At 35.6% G+C, this 18,778-nt stretch overlaps 1 protein-coding gene across 2 annotated transcripts; it reads left to right on the top strand.

The window, feature by feature from the left end:
- The first annotated feature begins 6,590 nt into the window (after positions 1-6,590).
- On the top strand, positions 6,591-17,824 carry drc5 (dynein regulatory complex subunit 5). Of its 2 annotated transcripts, XM_077219522.1 has the most exons (6): positions 6,617-6,655; positions 6,885-7,063; positions 8,787-9,355; positions 11,219-11,668; positions 12,225-12,316; positions 14,979-17,824. In XM_077219522.1, the coding sequence occupies exons 2-6, from the start codon at positions 6,895-6,897 to the stop codon at positions 15,046-15,048; spliced, it is 1,350 nt and encodes a 449-aa protein (XP_077075637.1). In that variant the 5' UTR covers positions 6,617-6,655; positions 6,885-6,894; the 3' UTR covers positions 15,049-17,824. The 2 variants fall into 2 exon arrangements, with proteins under 2 accessions (XP_077075636.1, XP_077075637.1); XM_077219521.1 differs by lacking the exon at positions 12,225-12,316 and having other exon boundaries at positions 6,591-6,655.
- Positions 17,825-18,778: the final 954 nt, after the last annotated feature.

Below are 18,778 nucleotides of genomic sequence, written 5' to 3'. Positions count from 1 at the left end.
CAGTTGATTAATCACAGTATATTATGGCAATTGTTTTGTTTTATAATGCAAATTATGCATTATATAAACAAATATGCACTCATTTTCAGATATTTCCACAACAGAAAGCCAGTTTCTTATTTCATTCTGTGGACAATATTGAAGGTTTTTACTGAGGGGATTTTGTATACCCTATTTTATCACTACATAAATCCTGTGCTGTCAACAGCCAGAATTTTTTTTTTTTTGTCAACAGCCAGATTCAGAAGTTATTACGAATAATGTAAATTAGGCAAATTATTTATGAACAAACCCCTCTGTAAAAACCTTCAGAATATAGATAGGAATAAAACTGTAAAGTTTGGTGTATGTAAAGCTGCTGAAGTGGAAATCTCTGACTTGTTGTAGGAGAAAAAAACATGAGAAAAGGTATGAAATCTGAAGCGTATTAAACACAAAAATGTGTATTTTGGATGTTTTCTCTCCATAAGTTTGAAAGAAGACATAGCAAAATAGCCTCAAAATTGAGTAGTGCATTAAAAAAACAATGGGTTAGCCTGTGGTGTCTGTCTAGCCTTATAAAGAATCCAGGAGACGGTCATTGAATTAGTGCTTCACTATTAGGGCGCTTCACTCCCTAAAAAAAATTAACGTATTGCATTACTTAGTTATTACCGAAGTGTGGACTCTGAGGAAGTCCACAAGTCCGGACTCGGAGTGTGCCATTTAGGACAGGGCCTTACATTGAAATGCGCCGACATGTTTCTACAGTGGCCCTAAACGGACAAACACGTTTCGTTACTATGTTGCTCTTCGTGCAAGGAAGCAAGCTTAGTTCAGCGAATAAAACACTGACACAATGATGGACAAGTAACAATAATATCCGCAATAACATATAGTTTTATCGAATAATTAAGTAAATATAATTTCTTAATTTATCCTTGTAAAGAAACCTCATTGCTGAACTGGCTACTCTCTGCTGTCTCAGACGACAACATCACTTCCTGTTGGCCACCATAACTTTTGTTGGTTGCAATTCGTAACCTCACCACTAGATGCCGCTAAAAATCACACAGTGCAACTTTAAGGTTAGGGGTTTGAATTTTTGCTACAAGCATAAATGGCGCCTCAAATCATATATGTTGGAGTATTTCGTTATCATACACCAACCTAGGTATTGTATCAGCAACTTTTCCATATGCAAACACCCAAAAATCTACAAAGATGAAACCCTTTCCAACGCTGCTTATTTGAAAAAGTAATCTGATTACATAGGCTACTTGTGTTACTTGTAATGAGTTACCTCCAACACTTAGCATCACTATTAATATATCTCATAGGTGGAGTATGGGATTTGGAAAACGACCCGCAGATTTTGAAAATACACAATTCAAATGGTCCTACCTTCTTTCCTCCAACGCTGGCCCTGACTCCACCCATTCGAAGAACATGGACGCGCAATCATGCAAGAGCGAAAACTCAGATGCGCGAGAGATTGTAATGACGATTTACTACTAATCATGGAACCGGCTTTACTGAGGAGATGCGCATGCGTCACAAGCTTTGAGTATGCGCCTAAAGGGGGTCACGCGCGCTGGGGGGAGGGGGGTGTGGTACGAACGTTTGATTGGCGAACTTACTGTCCAATGATTCTAGGTGGTCTAGGAAATGATTGGCTGGAGTTTTTACGAGTCCTGCCCGTTCCACAGATGATTAAATTGCTTAATTTTCATTTCAGTGCTTCTAACTCAGTGGCTTTAAGTGGGTTAGGAATAGGATTTTTTAAAAATGGACAAAAAAGAGAATCACATACCCCACCTTTAAGATGAGTAGTTTGAAAATTTGCTACACCTTTTTTGCTCAAGAACCTCAAATCATGTATCTTGTTAAAAAAAGGAGTGTTTTGTTATGAGCTACACCAACCTTGACATCCCATACAGCACCACAGTGTCGGCCCAGATCCGGCCCACATATGGTACTTGACATGTTAAATCCACATGTAGCCTATGGATCTGGGCCGAAACTATGTTGCTGTCTGGGATTGTGTCAGCAACTTTTCCATGTGCAAACACCCAAAAATCAACAAAGATGAAACTATTTTCTTGTATGCTGTATTGTTCTTCTAACTTAACCACTGTTTACTTCTCCTAAAGGAACAGAATCTGAGTGAACGGCTCGAGCATCTGTCGAACGCCAGCGCTGTGATTCACCACAGGCTGCATGGAGAGCGCGCTTCACCGCCAGCATCTCGAGCTCTTCGTCATGGCATTCCAGTCTATTAGTACTCAGTACTTGGGAAGCGTGTGTGTTGTCATGTGGGATTACACTGGGACGACAGTGACGGGCCTTGGCTCTTGCGTTCTTGTCATTGATGTGTCGTAATGAGAAGCGTGCCAGCAACACTCTCTCTCTCTCTCTCTCTCTCTCTCTCTCTCTCTCTCTCTCTCTCTCTCTCTCTCTCTCTCTCTCTCTCTCTTCCTTGTCATGTTGCATAATGCAGGAGTGCCGCAATATGAGTGACTCGATCTCTTTCTAGGAAGATTCCAATCAAATGATCAAACCGTGAGAAGCGCGTGACTGTGCAAGTTGAGGTTGTAATGTTCAGGTCTATGGCACAGGCGTTTTAACTTTTACTCACTTCCAGGATATGAATTCTTGATATCAACAGTTCAATTTTCACTTGTTAAAATGCTAATTCTTGATGTCAGGAATTAGATTTCTACTAGAAACAATGGCAATTTTTGATATCAGGAATTACATTTTCACTAGTAAAAATGTTAATTCTTCATATCAACAATGACATCATCACTCGCAGAAATACCCGTTCTTGATATCAACAATAGAATTTTAATGGCAGCCTATGGTGACATTTCACTAGTGAAAATACATTTACATATATCAAAAATGTTTTTTTTACTAGTTGAAGTGAAATTCTTGATATATTAAACATTTGTATTTCTGCTAATGATGATGTCGTTGTTGATATAGTTAAATAATGGCTCTTTTGATGTTTCCATGATGAGTCTTTAACTTCCATGGAATGCTTCATTTTTACTTGCTAAAGTCGCAGAATAATTTGACCTTTCAGATTCATCTCTTTTACTGGGATTCTGTTTTATCTGACATCGGTTATTCAATTATTCAACTAAATTGTCAAAATTCAATTTTAAATAAAATAGTTGATTTAGTATTTTACATTAATGACACTTTATATATGTATATATATATATATTTTCACTTGTTAATACATATATATATATATATATATATATATATATATATATATATATATACACATACGTATATACATATATAAAGTGTCATTGTATCAATGTAAATACTAAATCAACTATTTTATTTAAAATAGAATTTTATATTTATAAGAATTATATCAAAAGTCATTTATGCATTCTGTAAAAGTTTACCCCAATAGTGGGGTTAAGATGGCCTGTTTGATTAATTTGACATTTTGTTCTATAACAACTAAATAAGCAAATGTTTCCAATAATTTCCTAATATAACACACTGGCTGATGCATCATCATCATCCTGCACATGCTAAACTTATTACAGATTAAACGTAAAAGCATTGTTCTTAAGCAGGGCATATTCCCTCATGTTACCCTATAATGATGTGCTTTTTTTTTTTAATTTACATTTACATTTAGTCATTTAGCAGACGCTTTTATCCAAAGCGACTTACAACCGAGGATTAAAGCAAGTGAGTCATCGTGAAGAGGCAAGAACAACGCAAGAAGTGCTCAAAATACAAAGTTCAGGCATCATAGCAAAAACCAGACAAGGGAAGATCTGAAGGAGAAGAAGCTTTTATTTTATTTTTTATGTTAAGGACTCACGGAAGAGATGAGTTTTCAGTTGTCTTTTAAATGCTGTCAAATTACCACATGCAGAGCTTTACTGCCATTTGATTGGATGAGAAACGTCCAATCTCATGGACTGCAGGCTTTAAACTAGGTGAAATGTTCCCGAAGTGAGAAAAAAAAGGGCTGACATGTGATGTCCTTGTAATGGACGCAGGGTCTGAATGGGTTAATAACTGCTTCAAGCTAATTTACACTAAAGGAAGGTTATGGGTTTGTTCAAATCTCTAACCTCAAGTATTGAGCTTCTTTGTGTTTGTTTGTCTGGTATAAAAAGGCTGATGTGTTTTTAGGGCTGCTGATGCTGCCAAAACAAGGATCCTGATGAATCGTGACATTAGCTTTTAGGGCAATATGGAGGAGTATTTGTGAGGGCTGAAATCTCAGCAGTCTCAGGGTGTCAGTCGAGCGTTCAGCGTCACGTCTCAGATCTGCTGCTGGGTTCATCTGGACTTGTTCATGCTGAGGTTGACAGAAGCGTAAGGAGGGTTGGAGGTTAATGCTGATTGTGCAGTTGTTTGTCTAGACGGTCTTCTTTAAAACAAGATGCACAATGTGATCTGATGCATATAGTGCATTGCTCTGAATTGAATAATGTCTCAAAACCTTGTGAGCCATGTGACTTCTCAACCTGGATGAATTTTTGAAAATGCGTTGATCATATATCATCCCAAAATCGAAAGGAAAAAATATTGTATTGTGGATTAAGTAAATAATCTCTGCTTTTAGGGCCACTTTTTGTATGACACTCAAGCACTTTCCTTCTGTGATTTTCTAATTGACACAATTTCCCCCTAAAAACTGGAAACTTTTTTTTGCGTTTTGGCCGTTCATTTACAAGACAATGATGTTTTGGCAGCCTGAAAACGCAAACTTTTGAAAATGGGTTTAAGTGCAAGTTTTGTTTACACTTTATTTTAAGGTGTCTGTATAATTTTAATGTAATTATACATTTAAGTAATATTAAGTAACTATGTACTCCTATGGGGTTAGGATGAAGTTTGGTTAAGTAACATATGTAACAGTGACACTGTAAAATTAAGTGTTGCCCAGTTTTTGAAAACTATAAAGTTATCGTCTCTGTGTAAAATTGTGAAAACGGTGACGTCATGCGCATATCTTTTTCAAAAACTTTTTTTATTGTTTGCGTTTTCAGGCCCCCAAAACCCAGCTGTTGTGTAAATCAACGGCCAAAACGCATAAAAAGTTTCCCTTTTTAGTTGAAAACTGTGTCGCGAAACGTGTTTTAATGTCCCCGAGTCAATAATTTTGTTCCTTAAAACTCATCTTTGATAACCATAGTTACAGAATTAAAAGTTTTTTCCTTGGGAAGTCTCCACGCCTTAAAATATCTTAAATGTAACTCGACACCCTTGCCTCATTTAATATATGCAAATGAGCCCCGCCTCCACTCACCCACTCAGCTCAGAGATCCACTCGTTGACGATCACACGTTGATCTGATTGGTTACAAGGTAGTTTGTGACGTCAGAAACACCAGCGATTTCAAACCGTGTTTTTGAGACTGTCTTTGCTTCACTGCAGTTTGAAGGAGAAAATCGTTTTTTGCATATTCTTAAAGCATATTAAAAACAACACATAGAAATAAAACAGCATTAAAAGCCTGATTTTCACGTCTCTGTGTATTTGTGAAAAACAGTGATGTCAAATGACATCGCCATCTACTGGCCAGGTGTGTATAATACAGCGTTTTCACGGATCCCTGTGAACGAGGATCGTGTTGACTATTGTCGTGTATGTGAAAAATGCAAAGGAAAAACTTTTCAGTTTTTAGTACATCATTGTCGTGTCAACAATATATAATATAATTATATATTTATGTATAATGGTTCATATACATTATACTTATATAATGGTTCACTGCATTATGATTCACTATACTATTGACTGGCAGATTTGGTGGATGATTAATTGCATTTGATGCAAAGTGTGTTATGGAATGAAATTGTTTTATTCATAAATTATTCATGACATAATCCATAATCCTGAGATGATCTTTTCCCCACATTGTGCAGGTGCTGAACGCGGTCAGATTCAGGATATATTGCATTGAAGTTTGACCTAATTTTCAGATGTGTCAATCATCTCTCAAATGTGATGTTTCCATACACATTTTTAATTAGTGAAATTTAGAAATGATCATTCATTCATAATGCATGTATTGTTATAAAGGCAGTTTTCTTTCTATGATATGAACTTGTTAACAGTCACTCTGATCATATTAATTAGTGATTTTATGAATTGTAAATGTAGGCTATGTGTATATGTATGTTTTGTTGCTGCCACGTTTACTCATTATCTCCCCTGAGCTTGGGAAAGGCGCGTTATAAATAAAATGTATTATTATTATGATGATTATTTGCATGATCTGCCCCACATGGAGGTGATGCCCTCATTCACAGTGATTTTACACGTCTTTGAAGTGTATTCATGAGCTTGTGTGAACTGCAAAACACATTTGAAATGTTATTTATTGTATGATGAAGAAATTAATTAACTTATGTGAATCTGTGCAATCTCCTTATTTTGCCTTTATCTTCTACATGCGTTTTCAACTTTTAGACTGACAGCCTTCGTTCTACATTCTTTCATTTTTCTTCTGTTTTCTGTTTTACATAGTGTGATGAGTGTGTGGATAATGGTTTATTTTAATCACGTGTGAGGCTGTTTGTTTCACACATCATACAGGCGCGTGATCAAAGGCAAGTGACGCACTGAAGGGCGCGAGCACGTCTCTGCTACCATGGTAACATCAAACGTTACACAGGAACTGAAAGTAAGTCGTCAACGTTTTGAAGTGTTGAAATATTTAATGAATTAATTTAATGTATATTCTATTAAAATTTGTTGTTTTATTCATTATTATCTACTATTTTTACGGGAAAACTCACGTAGTAAATACACAATTGCGTCCATCTAGAAAAGTTGATAGTCTCCAGCAATAGTAAATTTATTTTATGAGTTATTTAATGTCTCTGGTTGTTAAATGAGTTGTTTTCTGTCAGTTTTAGCGGTATGTCTCAGAGTCAGTCTTCACGGAGACCCAGGGGAATGAGGCCGGTGGACGGAGTCGCTGACGGGCGGAAAATGCGCAGCGTCATCGCGGAGGATCCTGACTGGTCGCTGGCACTGGTTCCTTCACTAACAACACTCAGCCTACAGCATATTATCAAACACTTTGAAGGTAATCAATACAAATGTAGCCTATCATTTAGTTTATACATTCATATAACCACCACCATAGGTATAAGCTTCATATTCACTCTATATATCGGACCAAAAGAACCAAGAATAGTGTTAACACACCCTAAGAATGAGCTTCTTATACACTCTCAGAAAAAAAGTTGTCACTTCGGAAGTATCCTTTCAGAAGCTACCAATATGTACCTTTATGGGTAAATAAAGCACCTACAGTGCACAAAAATTATTCAGACACCAGATATAAATTGTGATATTTTTTTACTAGTGGGTGGAGGACACTACACTCAAAAAATTACTCATTAAACTAACTTAATTCAATTATGGACAGTTCCACACAAGCAAATTATTTTGTATTAATGTTAATGACATTTTTTGAATCTAAGTAAGCTCCTTGTGTTGTGACAACTCAACTGAATGAGTCCAAACAAATCAATGGAATTGCTTCCCTGTAACTTAAACTGGTTAAGTTTAGTGAACATGCTTGAGTTTATTTAAAACTGCACTGAATAATAAATGTATGTAGAATTTACATGATTTCTCAAATTAATTACAAGACTACAGCTAGCTATTAGCTAATAATAGCACTTATTAACATACTAAATGCTAAGATTTATATGCTCTTTCAGCAACAAGACCAATTGTAATTGAATCAGTCCACATCCTAACCAAATGCTCTACTCTTCTCCACAATGGTAACCCACTGTAATTTAAATGGTTCTAATAATTGCAATGTAATTTAACATTAAACAGATTTACACACTATAAAGTCTTCCCCTTTCCTCATTTTCTAAAAAACACATAAAATAACACTTCATTTCAACATTTATTCTGTCTTAATTCAGCTATATGCAGAGCATGCTGGGAACTAAGCACCGCCCAGTTTAAGTTAATCCAACACAAATCAATTATGTAATCCAACACAGACGGATTAAGTAAACTTTAATTTTACATATTTAAGCAGATTGAACACAATCAAATTAAGTTTTTGTTTATCGCGAAATTAAACCCTTTACATTAGTTTAACGATTGATAATTAATTAAAGTGGAAAATTATACAGGTTAAGTTAATTAAACGCAATACAATAGTGTTTTGGTGGTAAAATAAATATATGTGTGTTACTTTAACAAAACATATTTGGGTAAAAAGAACAGTGCCACAAAACCATTTAAACTGTGACACATTATAATCAAAAATCCTGGGTATATTATAAAAATTTGGGACCAAAAATTCTTCAGACACTTTGACCTGACCATGTTTTGCTGAAGTGTTTTTTCTTTAATTGCGAATGCGACCTTTTTACACCACAGACTGAACAAAATGAAGCATTGCGTGGTAATTTGTTGACCTAAATATGTATTATCTAATTGTGTAGTTAAATTTAACAGCTGACAGATATTCAACATAATTAATGTGTGAGACAGTCTAACAGAAGGATTAGATGGTCAAAACCAGTGAAATATCAACTGATTTGATAACTCTGAGTTCGTCATATTTTATTACCATTTTCTAAACTACAGCGAATAAACTGTGATAATGTGAGAAATGTTGAAGGTGTCTGAATAAATTTTGGTTTGACTGTAGGTGTGTCTTTTGAAAGGGGACTGCCCCAGTGACAGCTTTTGTACCATTTTTTGAGAGTGTATTGTAATTGTTTGCAGACGTTAGTAATGAAAGGATGTTCTCAATTTGCATTAATATTTTGCAGAGAACCCTATTCTGGATGAACTCATGCCCAACTATAAAGCATATGTCCTCCAGCGACTGCCAGCGTCTCTTCCCTTGACCATCAGTGCAAACCTCATCAGTGATGAGAGCTACTGGAAGCGCTGCTGTGAAGGTCGCTGGCGTCTCTGTGACGTCTCCACGTACGGCAACAGCTGGAAACGCATGTTCTTCGAGCGTCACCTAGAGAACATCATTGAACTCTTCATCCCAGATGCAACTGACACCAAGACAGTCCTGGATCTGGTGCCACTGTGTCGAAACTACGTAAAGCGCCTTAATGTCTCTCAGCTGCTGCCGCCCATCAAAGAGCCGCCCAGTTTTGACGAGGACGATCGCTCGGATTGTACCAGTGATATGGGCAGTGAAGGACCCTCCATTGATCACTTTGATTTCCGCATTCTGCTTGACAAACTGCCGAACCTGGAAGAGCTCAACGTGGTGTATGGAGTGAAAGCATGCGGCATGAACTTCGAGTGGAATTTGTTTGAGTTCACCTTCAGAGACTGTGAATCCCTGGCAAAAGCCCTCAATTCCTGCAAGACTTTACAGGTTGTTATTGTTATCATTAGTAGTTATTACATTATTTTCAGTTTTCAGAAACATTTTATAGGCTATGCAAAATAAAGGATCACATTAAAGGGATAGTTCACCCAAAAATGAAAATTCTGTCATTAATTACTCGCCCTCATGTCGTTCCAAACCCGTACGATTTTTGTTCATCTTCAGAACACAAATTAAGATATTTTTGATGAAATCTGAGAGATTTCTGTCTCTCCATTGACAGCTTTGCAACTACCACATTTTAAAGCCCCAGAAAGGTAGTAAAGACATCATTAAATGAATCCATGTTTGCGTAAAAAATATAAGTTACCACTTTATTTTATATAATATTAATTTCTAAAGCACGTTCACTCAACAATGTCTGCTCTCGTGTCGACACAACACGCATACATTGTGGTCCTCTCGTGAATGTGCGTTGGAGATTAATATTTTGTTAATAAAGTGGTAAATTATGGTTTATTTTTTTTCACAAAGAAAGCAATCGCTTCATAAAATTGATGTTAAACCACTGGACCCACATGGATTAATTTAACGATGTCTTGTTCTGGGGCTTTAAAGTGGTAGTTGTGTAGCTGTCAATGGAGAGACAGAAATCTCCCAGATCTCATCTTCATTTGTGTTCTGAAGATGAAGGAAAGTCTTACGGGTTTGGAAGGACGTGAGTAATGGTTGAGTAATTAATGACAGAATTTAAATTTTTGGATGAACCAATCCTTTAAAGTCCCGCTGTGGTGAAAATCAAGCTTTTAATGTTGTTCATGTGTATATATGGTGTTTTTAATAGGCTTTAAAGGGTTAGTTCACCCAAAAATGAAAATTCTGTCAGTAATTACTCACCCATTACTCATATCGTTCCAAACCCGTAAGACTTTCCTTCATCTTCAGAACACAAATGAAGATATTTTTGATGAAATCTGAGAGCTGGATCACTCCTTCATAGGCTTCTAAGGGATTGAAACTTGCCGGCCCCGAAAAGTTATTAAAGATATTGTTAAAATAGTCTTAGTGACTACCGTGGCTCAATCTTAAGTTTATCAAGCGACGAGAATACTTTTTGTGGGCAAAACCCCCCAAAATAACGACTTTATTTCAACTATTCATTTCCTTCTCTGTGGGCCTCGAGTCAGTTCACTAGTGTAACAGCGCAGCGCTTCTGTGTAGTACGTCACACGTAGGCTCACCATGTGCAAACTCATAAGTCAACACCATTGATGAGTATTTTCTCCTTAAAACTGCAGTAAATCAAAGACAGTCTTAAAAACACGTTTTGAAATCGCTGGTGTTTCTGAAGTCACAAACTACCTTGTAACCAATCAGATCAAAGAGTGGATCTCTGAGCTGCTGTGAGTGAGTGGAGGCAGGGCTCATTTGCATATTCATAACCACGTATACCAAATGAGGCAAGGGTGTCGAGTTACATTCAAGATATTTTAAGGCATGACATTTTTTTCCAAGGAATTTTTTTAAAAAATATGTAATTTTGGTGATCAAAGATGAGTTCTAAGTGATACATGATTGACTACATGGGGACTTTAAGTCTTGTATGACCTTCTGTTTTTTCTGTGGAACACAAAAGGAGATGTTTAGCAGAATGTTTACACTGTTTTCTCCATACAAAGAAAGCTTGTCGTGACTAGGGACTGTCAAGTACAAAAAAAATCATAAAGTAGTCTATACATCTTACATTTATGCCTGGTCTTCATACAAAATCATGATATGACTCCAGAAGGCTTGCACAACGTCATACGGAGTAATATTATTGTGCTTTTTTTGTCTAGCTTGAGAGCCCCTGACATTCGTCTGAGCATCTGTGTTGACATTTGGTTGTTAAATTCCAACTTTTCTCACAAGGTCTTCCGGATCCATCGCAGTAAGGTGGACGATGAGAAGTGTTGCATGCTTGTGAGTCAATTGCTGGATCACCCGTCCCTGCAGGAGCTGGACTTCTCACATAATCACATCAGCGACCGCGGAGCCCGGGCCATTGGGAAACTTCTGAACCGCAGTCAACTGAAGAGGCTGGTCGTCTGCAACAACCAGATAAGAGCTTCAGGAGCTCAGGCACTGGCTCAGGCTCTGGGCCGAAACGCCACGCTGATGTCCCTCAACCTGAGGCTTAACCACATCGGGGATGAAGGGGGTCAAGCTCTGGCTCAGGCTCTGGTCAAGAACAAGACTTTAGTGAACCTTCACCTGGGGGGAAATAACATGACGGAGCCCATGGCCGTGGCGCTGTCTCAGGCTTTGGTGGAGAACTCGACCCTCAAGAGCCTAAACCTGTCCAACAACAGACTGGGAGTCGTGAGTAAACCTGAGAATATTAAATTTAAATCATTCTTATCTAAAAAAGGGACAAATTACAACTTGTCAACCAATATAACACTGTAAAAAGTGAGTATTTGTGTCTTGTTTTCCACTAAAAAATCCAAAATATTCTCAAAGTAAGATAAATTGTAATAAACTGTCAAAATTCACTGTAAAACATGATTTTCTTACTCAGTAATTGTGTCTTGTTTTCCAGTACAAGAAAACAAGGCGCTCAATTAAACAAGAACAAGTGGGAAAAATTTAACAAAAATTAAAACAGAAAAAATACCTGCCAATATGGTAAGAAAAAGTTAATTAAAGGTTTATTTTTTCTTACCCTATTAGCAGATATTTTTCTCATTTTAGCACCACTTAATTTTGATAATTCTTTCAGAAAGCAATACTTAATATTTTATTATTTTGTATCTGTATTTTTGTTATATTTTATATTCTGTATTATCTTCATTTTACAGTAAAATATCTAAACTTTTTCAAGTAAGATAAAAAAGGTGATTTTTCTTATACTCAGTATTTTTGTCTTGTTTTTCAGTACAAGAACACAAGATGTTTTCTGACAAATGTGTCAAAATTATACAAGGAAAAATTAATAAAACAAGAAGAAAAAAAAAATCTGCCAATGGGGTAAGAAAATTAATCTAACATTCTATTTTTATTTTCGTAGATATTTTCTCTCATTTTTGGCATGAAGTTCACTAAATTTTGATAAAATATTCAGAAAACAATACTCACCATTTTGTTATTTTGCAGCTCAGGTAAATGCATCTTGATTTAAGAATGTTTAGATATTTGTACTGGAACACAAGACAAAAATCACATTTTGCATTAAAATATTGCAGTTTATTAAGACCTTTCCTGGATATTAAAATAGGTGGAAATGAATCTTTTATAGTGACAAGCGAAAAACAAATTTCTGTAACAAGTAGGAACATTCTGGAAAACCCCAGCATCATATTGCAACATTTGCTTCCTCTAATATTCTCTTTTTCCTTTCAATGAAAAACAAAGGCTGTTTTAAAGCATTTAATTGTCTGTAAAGAGATGAATATGAAACGATACAGCCTTGTCGTTTACGTTCAATTATTCATGGCAGCAGGATAGATGTGCTAACACACAGACATGTGGGATGGGGATTACCTCTCTCCTGGGACGGATCGTCCAAATGGTTCCTGCATTTATCCGCTCCTCCCATCTCCGTTTCACGGCAAATCATATTTCAAACAATTGCCTCTCATTCAGGAAAGAGCTCTGGCGCTGCAAACCCGAAACATTAGTCTGCACTCTCAGAGTCAAGAGGTCTTAATGTGAAATGTAGAATTTGCAGCTATGCTGTAACATGTGATATGCTTCGTCATCGGAGTACTTCAACCTTCGGATAAATGCAATTTACAGTAGAGATATTCAGCATTAACCATAAAATCTGGTGCAAAGTCATACTGAAGTATGATGGTCTGATAATTAAAAAAAATGACATGAATTCATCAAAAGCATTAAGCCAACATGAAATCAAAATTTGCTTCCTTAATACATGTTTCTGGTCTTAATGTGAATTTACCATCAGTTCATGTTATGCATTCATCAAAATGCTTCTGATATGACTTTTTCAGTTGATGTCCCTATAAGGCCATGTGGGTTAGTGGTTAATATTGTAAAAAATATTGTATCTACTAGTCATTATTTTAGGCTTCTGTAGATAATGCAGCCTTTCTCATTTATTAAATAATTTTATGCAGAAACGCTTAAAGGGATAGTTCACCCAAAAATGAAAATTCTGTCAGTAATTACTCGCCCTCATGTTGTTCTTAACCCCATCGTTCATCTTCGGAACACAAATTAAGATATTTTTGATTAAATCTGAGAGCTGGATCACTCCTCCATACTAGTCCATAGGCTTCTTAAGGGATTGAAACTTGCCAGCCCCGAAAAGTTATTAAAGATATCGTTAAAATAGTCCAAGTGACTACATTGGCCCAATCTTAAGTTTATCAAACGACGAGAATACTTTTTGGGCGCAAAAAAACTAAAATAACGACTTTATTTCAACTAATCATTTCCTTCTCTGTGGGCCTCGAGTCAGTTCGCTAGTGTAACAGCGCAGCGCTTCTGTGTTGTACGTCACACGTAGGCTCACTATTGGCCGACGCTGGTCATGTGGTGATGCATGTGACGTACAACACAGAAGCGCTGCGCTGTTACACTAGTGAACTGACTCGAGGCCCACAGAGAAGGAAATGAATAGTTGAAATATAGTGGTTATTTTTGTTTGTTTTTGCGCACAAAAAGTAATCTCGTCGCTTTTTACATTTTACAATATATTCACATAGAAAACAGCTGTTTTAAATTATAATAGCCTATTTCACAATAGTACTGTTTTTACTGTATTTTGATCAAATAAATTGTGAGCATAAGAGACTTCTTTCAAAAGCATTTAAACGTTTGAACGGTAGTGTAGGTCTTAATAAATCACCAATTCTCCACTGTTTATTATATGGGTTGTGGTGAAATGTTGTCTTTTTTTATCTTTTACACTCATGTAACTGAGCTCTTTTTACCGTCACATTGGTTTATGATCGATCAAGTCAAGTCTCACACATTACTTGGAAGCAAAATGCGCTGTAAATGCCATTTCATGTTCACTTTGGTTTAAAGTAGAAAGTCTTGAATTAAATCAATCAACCCTGGGACTTATTTAATGATCTCTCTCACAGTTATGTCTCTGATTTGTGTGTAATCCAAATTAGGGCTTTACGATATTGAAGAAAAGTGCGATATGCGATATTAATATTCGATATGCAATACGATAATGCTCAAAGTGTGTAAAGTAAACTTCAATTATCTTTAAAATATATTTAAAATTATATAACCTACATACATGTTTCACATTCTTTTTGTGACAAGAAAACATCCCTACAGCTTCTGGAAGTGAACATCAGTGTTTTACTGTCGCATAAGAAGTGTTATTTTAACATCAGTGTAAACCAGGGGGTTTAGGGGTTCAGGTTATCATACATTACAACAGAAACTGAATAATCAAATGTAAAAAGAAAACACTGCTTAGTTTTCACTGTATGAATTAAATGTATACTGATTCTTAGTAAAGCTACAAAAGTTATTCAGAAAAGAGCAGTGAGTGATGTTCTCGGTCTTTTGTTCATGACCCCAGTTATTGCAAGCTGTTGCAATATGCATATCGCGATATATACACTTGCAGTATTTCAATAAATCGTGCAGCCCTAATCCAAATAAAACTTCACATCTCCTGTGTGTGTGTGTGTCTCTCCTACAGGACGGCGGGAAGCTTCTGGAGGAAGGGATGTCCCACAACAGCAGTCTGGTGGAGTGTGACATTCGGTTGACCGATGTGGGTCAGGACAGTGAGTACTGCATCGCTCAGGCTCTACGGGCCAATCAGGTCCTGGCTGCCCGAAAAATAAATCACAACCATGATCCCAATGCCAAAGTCTGAGCCATACATGCTGTGCCTGCCAGGGAATCATTACTGGCCACTGGAAAACATTGAAAACTAATTAAAAAATGACCAAAATATATCTTACTAGATCTAGTTTTCTTAAACAATGAAATTAAAATGTATTCGGACACCTTTAACATTTCTCACATTATCAGTTTATTCGCTATAGTCCAGAAAATGGTAATAAAATATGACGAACTCAGAGTTATCAAATCAGTTGATATTTCACTGGTTTTGTCCATCTAATCCTTCTGTTAGACTGTCTCACATGAATTATGTTGAATATCTGTCAGCTGTTAAATTTAACTACACAATTAGATAATACATATTTAGGTCAACAAATTACCACGCAATGCTTCATTTTGTTCAGTCTGTGGTGTAAAAAGGTCGCATTCGCAATTAAAGAAAAAACACTTCAGCAAAACATGGTCAGCTCAAAGTGTCTGAAGAATTTTTGGTCCCAAGTTTTACTGGTAGTCGCTGTATGAAGAATATTTGGGTATATTATGTCACAGTTTACTTTATTTTGCTATCCTCACTTACATAAATGAACTATAGTGTCCTGCACCCACTAGTAAATGGAAATACACAAATGGAAATATTAAATGGAAATACACAAACAAGAACATGGATGATATAACGATAATGATAAAGATATAGTTCTAAAAATCGTGCTAAATGTAAAAGAAAAGCAGAGTTTACACCACAAATCACTTTCAGTGTGATGAACGATAAAAACACTGACAGCCAATCAGAATCCTTCCTGCTTTAAAGAGCTCGAGCATTTCATCAAAACTGCAGCAGCACTGAGAATAAACAGCGCTGCGTTTCCCAAAAGCATCGTTATCCAACAATGATTGCAAGTTCAGTTGAATTTTATTGGTAATGACGGAACTTGCAACCGGCTTCGGGAAACGCATCCCAGAACGATAACTTACGCTGGTGTGAACGCTAATGTAGTTATCGGTATACTTATGGTCATCGTCCTTTAAGAGCAGGGTGTTTGGCTCTCATATTTAGCTGTGCATGACAGTCACTGATAGGACTCTCGCACGGAGAATCAACTCATGAATAGTAAGCCGTTAGATCACGGACAGTGAGTGTCGTCGTGAAGCTCTCCTTCAGTGTAGAAATGCTATTTTCTCACTCAGCTTCATCGCTTTTAGTTGTATTTTGAAGACACTGTCCTTTTCATCAAGCTTATTTATACATACAGATCTTGATATGAAACTCACAGTGTCGGACATCATGCACTGCTTTTGCTTTATACTTTAATGTGAACATTAAACACATTTTACTTATTCATCAAGAAATAAAATTGGGGTCGCAAAATGAATTTATCCATTGGGATCTGATCAGATGATTAAAAATGGATGTTATGGACACTATTGGTATAAAGTTTGGGGTCCATAAGAGTTTAAAAAAAAGAAGAAATTAATACTTTTATTCAGCATTGATGCATTAAATTGATCAAAATTGACATTTGTAATCCTGTTCTTTTGAACTTTCCTATCAATCAAATTTTTTTTATCTTGGTTTCCACAAAAATATGAAGCAGCACAACTGTTTTCAACTTTATAATATTCAGAAATGTTTCTTGATTATCAAATCCTCATATAAGAACACTGGACACTGAAGACTGGAGTAATGATGCTGAAAATGCAGCTTTGATCACAGGAATAAATCATTTTTTAATACATATTCACTGTTATTTTAAATTGTAATAATATTTCACAATATTACTGTTTTTACTGTATTTTTGATTAAAAAATGCAGACTTGTTGAGCTTTCAAAAACAATAAAAAATCTTAAAGACCCCAAACTTTTATCAGTACCTGGAGCCAGACCTGAATGAATGCCTAATAGCTTATTAGTTATCATTTTTTACTAGTCTACACAGACCAGGTGACATTATTCGAAAAGGAAATTGCTTTCATTATGTGTTTGATGAAAGATTATGCGCACAGATGCAAATTCCCTAAAAGACCAGGAGTTTTATTCAATTTGTACACACGTTTGGCATCTAACCTGAGATATGCCACAAATTGTATTGGCAACATGTTTACAGACTGATATATGACACTGATTATTGTGTAAGAAATGTACTTTAGTAGCATAAAAAACATAGTCCATGGCATCAGAACGGCAAGGGAATTACAATAATCATCCATGATTATAAAGTATCATCTGGTCAGTGGGATATTTAATGAATAGACTTTCCACCCAATGTCATAAAACATTCAGGAGAAATAATCACTTTCTGTCATTCAGAATTTGTTTCAGCATCCTTCTCATTGTGATACTGATTATTCACACACACACACACACACACACACACACACACACACACACACACACACACACACACACACACACACACACACACACACACACACACACACACCTTATTGAATACATCCATAGTCATATTGACGTTTAAAATAAACGTCAAATAAACAATTGCCTTCACAATTTTGAAATTGTCTGTGCACATAAAGTTTCTTTTTGTTTTACGAAATGTTTCCTATTATAATATATCAAGACATAGAACAGATTTTCTTTCCAAAGTTAAAAAAAATGTGGTCAGCTGGAAACTCTTGGCCCTGTACATACTAGGATGAAGCTCTTGAATTCTGTCAATAAATAAACTACCGCTCAAAGGTTTGGGATAATTGCAATTTTTTTTTATTGAAAAAGAAGTCTCCTCTACTTACCAAGACCGCAATTTTTTTTTAATAAAAAAAAGTAATATTGTTAAATATTATCACAACTTGAAAGAACTGTGAATATATTGTAAAATGTAATTTATTCCTGTGATCTAAGCTGAATTTTCAGCATTATTAAGTTCAGAAATCATTATAATAAGCTGATTTGCTGCTCAAGAAACATTTCTGATTATTATCAATGTTGAAAACAGTTATAATGCTTCATATTTTTGTGGAAACGGGTTTGTGGAAACGGTATAATGGGTATTATTATCAAATAAGATTAAAAAAATTAAAATAATAACAATAATACTTTTATTCAGCAAGGATGCATAAAATTGATCAGAAGTGAAAGCACAGACATTTATTATGTCTTGAATTTAAGAATTGAATTCAATTGAAATTCAATTGAAAATTTAAATTAAGAAGAATTGAGGAATTGAATTTTCTGTTCATCAGAGAGACCTGAAAAATGTATCATGATTTCCACAAAAATATTAAAGAAACAAAAACTGTTCAACATTGACAACAGTAAGAACCACCATTTGTAAGTCGCTTTGGATAAACGCGTCTGCTTAACGATTAAATGTAAGTGTAAATGAATAATTGAGCACCAATATTAATTGATCAAGCAGCAAATCAGCATATTAGAATGATTTCGGAAGGATCATGTGACACTGAAGACTGGAGTAATGATGCTGAAAATTCAGCTTTGAACAGAAAATCAATTACATTTAAATATATATATATATTTACATAGAGATATAGTTATTTTAATTTGTAATAATAGTTCACAATATTTCTGTTTTTACTGTATTGTAAATCAAATAAATGCAGCTTTGGTGAGCATGAGAAACTTCTTTCAAAAACATTAAAACAAAAACTTTTGACCTGTAGTATATGTCTGGATCC

This window comes from Siphateles boraxobius, unplaced genomic scaffold (genome assembly GCF_051911475.1).
Source record: "Siphateles boraxobius isolate OS27281-9 unplaced genomic scaffold, OSU_SipBor_1 8, whole genome shotgun sequence".
NCBI lineage: Eukaryota > Metazoa > Chordata > Actinopteri > Cypriniformes > Leuciscidae > Siphateles > Siphateles boraxobius.
The sequence above is the reverse complement of the archived record's forward strand: the minus strand, read 5'-3'. Positions and strand labels throughout refer to the sequence as shown.

Excerpts from the sequence above, each read along its gene's own strand:
- drc5 (XM_077219521.1), top strand. The coding sequence starts at position 6,895 with ATGTCTCAGAGTCAGTCTTCACGGAGACCCAGGGGAATGAGGCCGGTG. Across the intron at positions 7,064-8,786 it reads TATTATCAAACACTTTGAAG|AGAACCCTATTCTGGATGAA; the intron begins GTAATCAATACA and ends AATATTTTGCAG. Across the intron at positions 11,669-14,978 it reads CCAACAACAGACTGGGAGTC|GACGGCGGGAAGCTTCTGGA; the intron begins GTGAGTAAACCT and ends TCTCTCCTACAG.